The sequence below is a fragment of the Poecilia reticulata genome, chromosome 14 (genome assembly GCF_904066995.2).
Source record: "Poecilia reticulata chromosome 14, P_reticulata-male-v2, whole genome shotgun sequence".
In the NCBI taxonomy this organism is placed as follows: Eukaryota; Metazoa; Chordata; class Actinopteri; order Cyprinodontiformes; family Poeciliidae; genus Poecilia; species Poecilia reticulata.
Genome location: NC_088843.1, coordinates 17,352,102 through 17,358,798, shown reverse-complemented (window position 1 = coordinate 17,358,798; position 6,697 = coordinate 17,352,102). Strand labels below are relative to the sequence as shown.

Genomic DNA, 6,697 nt, shown 5'->3' with positions numbered 1-6,697 from the left:
ATTCACACCTTATAAAGCTGCTGATTTCTTCTTGCGCTCAGCTGTCTCTGTTGGCTGTCAGCGGAAAGCGGCCCCGCATAATCACTGCTAATAAATTAAGCCCAATAGAACTGTCACATCTCATTTGGACTCATTTGCACATGATTGTGTTTGTTTATGTTCAGTCTGGTAGAAGGAGAAAAAAAAAAAAAAGAAAAGCAGAAGCTTTGACTGGCAAATGGCTGGAATTAATAAATTTCACTGCTGCCCCTCCTCGGCGCCCCCCCCCCCCCCCTCACCCCCCTTTGCTTGCAGGAGAAATCAAACTCCTTTGCCAGAAACTCGACATGATGAGCGATCCTGAGTTGAACACAGCTGTCAGACGTCTGCAGACGTTCTGCTTTGATATGCTCTATGTGTGTTCTTGGAGTTGATGACTCCCTTGGATGATTAGTGTAGTAAAAAAAAAAAAAAAAGGAGACAGCTGCCAGGAGAAAATGATCAGGCTAAAGATGATGACAGACATCAGAGTGAATAGCGGATAGAGGACTGCGCGAGCTTCAAACCATAGAATTGAGATAGCAAAATAATAATGCAAAACCTGGAAGTCCTATTGACATTTATTTGAGGCATTTTAGATTTTTGTTACATATGTCGGTTTCATAAACTTTGCTAAAAAATGAAGGTTAGTAATTTTTCTTAAAAAAAAAAAAAATCAATTTATTGTAGAAAGATGATAAAGCGCATATTATTCTGCAAATAGAGATAGTGAAGAGAGGATACTTAGGGAATGTTGTGGGATTGATGATCAATTTTAATTGAGAAATAATGTGATACATGGATGTAGAAATAAAAGGATAATATTACACATATAGGCATGGCAGTTTCAGAATATTTTAGCAATATTTTGACAAAATATGATCTTTTATTTGTCCACTAATTTGGCTCTTTTTGGTATAAAATTGTAGTTGACATTAAAAAAAACTATTTAAACTAGGGATATTAAAACACAATAAATTATTTTTGGTAATTTATTTGATAAATTATCTTATCAATAAAACTGTTTTTGTAACTTTAACATCACATACGTTTTTTGTTGTTGTTTTTTTTACAATTAGGTCGATGTTGAAATAAGGTCCTTTGCCCCTGCCATGTTCGCCAAACAATTTATTTAGCTAAATTGTTACGATTGGCTAATATCATTGTTGAGGGATACAGACAGATCTGCAGACACACGCTTTAGAAAATTACAAAAATATTATAAAAGGGACAATTGGGGCATCGAGGATGAAAGGTGCTCAAATCCTGCCCGCCACCCCCCTGCACGCGCCTGCTCTGCTGTACATAAAAAAAATCACCATGACAACTACAGACTTAACCGGCTTGATTTCTATTATGTGTTTGTTTTTTAATACTCGCAGGAACTTTGAGATAGTTCATTCTGTCCACAGTTTAAGGGCCTGTGCGACCAAAGAATCATCCCTTGTCCGGTAAGTGTATTGCTAATCAAATCTGGGATTTAATTTGAAAATGTATCTATTAACCAGTTCATGCTAGGTCTGTTGCGGTTACTCCTGCTCGCCTTCTTACACTTTAATTTTGTTTTTGAACGTAGCCGTGAAGCTCCCTTTCTAGCATATTGGTGAAAAGAAATAACTACATTTCTTTCACTCTGCCGGGTACAACAACTTGGTCGCATTGTTCACAGCCTGGATCAGCTGGTTGCGCGGAAGCCGCATGGTGTCGAGAGCCACAGAGATTCCCGAAGAGACCTGGAGAAGGACACACCAGGGTTGTAGGGAAGGAAGCAAATAGCAGAGGAGAAAAGATATTTAAATAAGAGACAATGGAGGCTTATTGATAAGAGGATATATTAAGCAGTTTCTCCCCTCCGTTACTCTGGGCAACGTAAGGTCGCTCGTTAGCAAGATGGACGTATCAGCGCTAGCCAGAGGTCAGAGCCGAGAGCATAGTTTGATGTTCTTTACCGAGACCTGGCTGCACCAGGATATTCCTGACGACAATGTATGGGTCAGCAGACGGTTCGGGCGGACTGGACTGAGCTGGTGGTCTACCTCCACCACTTTTACAAAGCTCTCCCCTTAGGCCAGGGGTGTCCAAAGTCATCCTGCATGTTTTAGTTCTCTCCCTGGTTTGACACACCTGCATCAAATGATGGCTCATTAGAGGCCTAAGGAGAACATTGACTTGCTGAGGAGGTTGTTACAACCACTAGGGAGAAAACTAAAACATGCAGGATGCCGGCCCTCGAGGACCGACTTTGGACACCCCTGCCTTAGGCAGATCCTATTGTTTTGCTCTATGTAGTGAAATTTATTGGAATCTAGGATGGTTGATCAGAATATCAACCCTCCAGACCATTCAGGTCTTCTGGTTCTGTTCTGCAGCCCCAGAACCAAAACCAAACACAGAGAAGCAGCATTCAGCTTCTAAGCCAGGGGTGTCAAACTCCAGTCCTGAAGGGCCGCTGTCCTGCAGTTTTAAGATGTGCCACAGGTACAAAACACCTGAATCAAATGGCTTAATTACCTCCTCAGTTCTCCAGAGCCATGCTAATGACCTAATTATTCTATTCAGGTGTGGTGCAGCAGAGGCACATCTAAAAGTTGCAGGACACCGGCCCTCGAGGACTGGAGTTTGACACCCCTGTTCTAAGCACCTCAAATCTGGAGCAAACTTCAGGAAAACTGCAAAAAAAAAAAAAAGCTTAAATACTGAGTTCCTTCAAAACAAGTCTTGAAATCCACCTATTTACAAATACTTTTGAGTAGCAATAACTGGAAAATTGATGAGTATATTTGATTATTTTTGGTGATGGCATTTGACAAAATGTAATATTTATTTCTTGTTTTATAGTTAATGATTATATGATGTAAAGCACTTTGAAATGCCTTGTTGTTGTTGAAATGTGCTGCAAATAATATTGACTAGGAGAAAAATACTCTATTAACCAAAAGGTAAAGGACATTCCCTTCAAAATTTTACACTACACTTACCCAATGAAAAAACATTACAATAACTTAAGCTTGTAATTGGTTACTCTTCTTTTTGTGAATCCCATGTTGAAACAATTGAACTTTTTTTTTCAATGTGAACACAGTAAGATATTCATTCTCAATGAATAGAAGACTGCCGAGATTGCAACAGGGATGAGGTGACAACAATACAGAGGTGCTTGAAGGTGAAGACCAGAAGAGCTAATTGTTCTGGTGGAAATTCCACCTTCACACCTCATCCACCCCTCTTCTACTCTGTGCCCCTACCCCGAGCCCCGTAGCTGGTCACCTCTTGTCAGAAGACTGCAAGAGAGGCTGCACTGACGGTGTGATCCTAAGGTTGCTCAAAGCCTGTGCCACTCAGCTCTGTGGAGTACTCCATCTTCAACATGAGCCTGTGTCATTCCAGTGCGGAAGACGTTATGTCCCTGACCTCTGAGGAATATAGCTCATTGGGGCTGACCTCTTCAATCATGAAGACCCTGGAGAGACTCGTCCTAGAGCAGCTCCGGCCTCTGGCTTGCAGTTTGCTTGGAGTTGAAGATGCCATCATCTTTCTGCTCAACCACGTGTACACTCACATGATGGACCAGTCAGTGAACATCGTGAGAATTATGTTTTTCACGTCTCCAAAGCATTCAACACCATCCGTTTGGCTCTACTGGGTGAGAAGCTGTCGGGGATGCAAGTGGATCCCAACCTCCTTGAGTTTTGGATTGTGGACTGTCTGACTGGCTGGCCACAGTTTGAGGGTTCATAAAGCGTGGAGGAGGTTGTGTGGAGGGAAGAGGAGTGTAGAAGAGAGCTGTGAGGGAGGGAGATTGGGTCAGAGGACTGTATGGGATATAAGTGAAGGAAGGGGGCCAAAGTGGCAGAGTAACTGCAGGCATTCCTCCACCTGGCTGCAATGAGGAACTCGAAGTGAGGAAGATGCACTGAGGGAGAACAAGAGTCAGTGACAGTGGAGGGTGTAGCTAAAACTATTAAAAAGGACAATTATTGGGTCAGAGTACCAGTGGGTGTTTCATTTGTGTAACTTAAGGAATAATAGGTTTTAATAAAAAAATTTTACTGCATTTTATTGAAAATGTAAACTTTTGTTTTCTTCAGTTGAAGTAGTTTGTTTATACTTCTTGAATTTTCAGGACTGTTAAAACATGTCTGGCTTTCACAGAATGTCAATGTTTCCTTAAGTATCTTATATTGGATTGTGTTCCCAGAGATGGTTCTAAAAACACTTTTTTTTGTAGACAGTGCTTGTTTATTGTCTGTGTAAAAACAATATTTGAAAACATGACAGAATGTTTAAGATATCACATATGACACGGACATTGCCACGACAACAACAGACTTAAATGGCCTGATTTCTATTGTTTGTTTTTAAATTAGTTGAATTAGTTGATTTTGTCCAGATTTTCAGTGTGGGACCAAAGAAGCCCCCTCTTCTTGTCTGGTAAGCATAAAGATAATTAAAACAGAGTTTTAATCTGAAATTGTATCTGCTAAATAGTACACTGACTATTAAGGTCTGTTACTGGGTGAGGACACAAGTGGATGTTTTATTTGTATAATTTTAGGATTTATAAGTCTGAGTACCATTTTTATTGCAATTTCCTTTTCAAATGGAGTTTTCTTTAGTTGTAATAATTTGTTTATATTTCAGAACTTTTGAACTTGACCCATATATGATAGGAAACACACAGGGGTTCCGAGGGCGCCCCGTTTTTGTCCACTAAGCAAAAGTCTTTTGTATTTTTTGTATTTTAGATTGGATTTATGTACTGAAGATGGTTCTAAAACAAAGTAGTGGAGACAAGTGTGTATTTTCTTTGTTATAAAAAAAATGGTTAAAATACACACACTATTGTGCAGATATGGTAATTACCATGACGACGACAGGCTTAACTGACCTGACTTCTACTGTTTGTTTTTAAATACTTGCAGGAACTAACTGAGATAGCTGTGTTCAAACTTTCAGAGAATCATCTCTTCTTGTCTGGTAAGTGTAAACAAGGATTTAAAATGTACCTGTCAATCAGTTCATGCTAATTTATAATCTGTCATGTTAAAAACAACTGGGTAATTTATGCATATTCTAACATATTACTACTATTACAAAGATCTTATAGTAAAATTACTTCAAGTCTTTAGACAAAGCTTTGATATTTTTAAGGAATACAAATAATTCCTAAATGAAGCAAGCTATGTGATAGTTTTATATGCTGAGTTGTGCATAGGGCTTGATAAAGAAGGCTGGTTCTGTTCTGTGGAAACTTTGGAGATAATGATGCAAAGAAGGATATTACACAAAGTCAAGAAATTTATGGACAACCCTGACCAATCCTCTTTACGAGACTGTCTTGGAAAAACAGTGTCTTCAGTCAGAGGCTTCTTCAAATTCACTGTAATACAGACAGTTGTGACCATCGTGACCCTTTGCAGAATTCGAATTAATGAGCTACAACAACATATGATTTGGGATCAACAAAGTATTTTTGAATTTGAATTTAAACATGAGGTTAACAAAATAAGCAAATGACAAAATTAGAATATTAGAATAGAAAGACTTTATGTTCTTCCCTGGATGTTGGAGCTCCGCGTGGTTTCACCCAGTCAGTCGATCTGAGATTAGAGTGTGCCAGCCAGATTCCATGGCTTCAGCCAGCTAAAGGGACTCTCCCACAGCATCTGTGAAATAGAAAAAAACAACAAAAAAGACATAAAGTTTGACAGAATTACATTTGTTCAAAAGCTAACTAAAAATGTGTGCTACAATTATAACGAATGTATTTTAATATTATCAAATGAAAATCCAAACAAAAAAAATGATGTATTTGTGCTGCAGTGGGTGTGATAAGGGGGCCATTGAAGTAGTCCACCTTAACAAGAGGACCACAGTTAATATTCAGATTGACTTGAGTTTCATTTTTTCCACATATAAACATTGGTTATCTTGTTAACACTGGACTTTCTAATAACCCAAAGCTGCGTATGGTGACTATGAAGGTCATGTAAATAGGACCAATTGGAAAGTATGTATGATTGAATTGAAATTATTATAATTATTTTTGTGATAAAGTTCCTTAATACGACATTTACTGTGAATTGGCACCACATAAATAAACTGAAATGCATTATTGGGCCAGAATACAAGTGGAGGTGTTTGTGTTTTTTAATCAATTAAAAGTCAGAATAATATTTTTTTTGTAGTTAAATAAATAAATAATAATTATTATTAATTAATCATTTTTATATTTCTTTAATTTAGCAGGACTGTTAAAATTGATCCAAATATGTTGAGACACACATGCTTTCACAGGATGTCCTGTTTCTTTCGCTAAGCAAACGTCTTTCTGTGTCCATCTGAGGTACATCCTCCCAGATTAGGCCTACTTGATAAAGCAGGGCGTCAGTACCAGTATCTCTACTTTTACTGCAACACAGGGACAAGCTCAGCTGCTGTACGTCACCATGGCTGAGACCGATGACCAACTGATGACCCAGTGCAATGCAACAGTCATCACAGCATTACCAGAAAACAGGGAGCCCACATCGGCCGTGGAAGAGCCAAGTGGCACAACCTTCCATCGGTTCTCCATTAAGTTTCTCTTTAGCCAATATCCTTTGATAATTACTTCAGGTGACATTTGTGTCAAATAACAAGTGTTCTTTAATTTAACCTATCTAGCACTACTCTTCAT

At 38.7% G+C, this 6,697-nt stretch overlaps 1 protein-coding gene across 1 annotated transcript in view; it reads left to right on the top strand.

The window, feature by feature from the left end:
• Positions 1–3,149: 3,149 nt before the first annotated feature.
• LOC103476104 (voltage-dependent T-type calcium channel subunit alpha-1I-like) overlaps positions 3,150–6,697 on the top strand; it is a 39,458-nt gene continuing 35,910 nt past the window's right edge. The window contains exons 1-2 of the mRNA XM_081615884.1: positions 3,150–3,154; positions 3,361–3,601. Of these exons, the coding sequence (XP_081472010.1) occupies positions 3,150–3,154; positions 3,361–3,601 (246 nt within the window). The remainder of the gene's footprint in view (positions 3,155–3,360; positions 3,602–6,697) is intronic.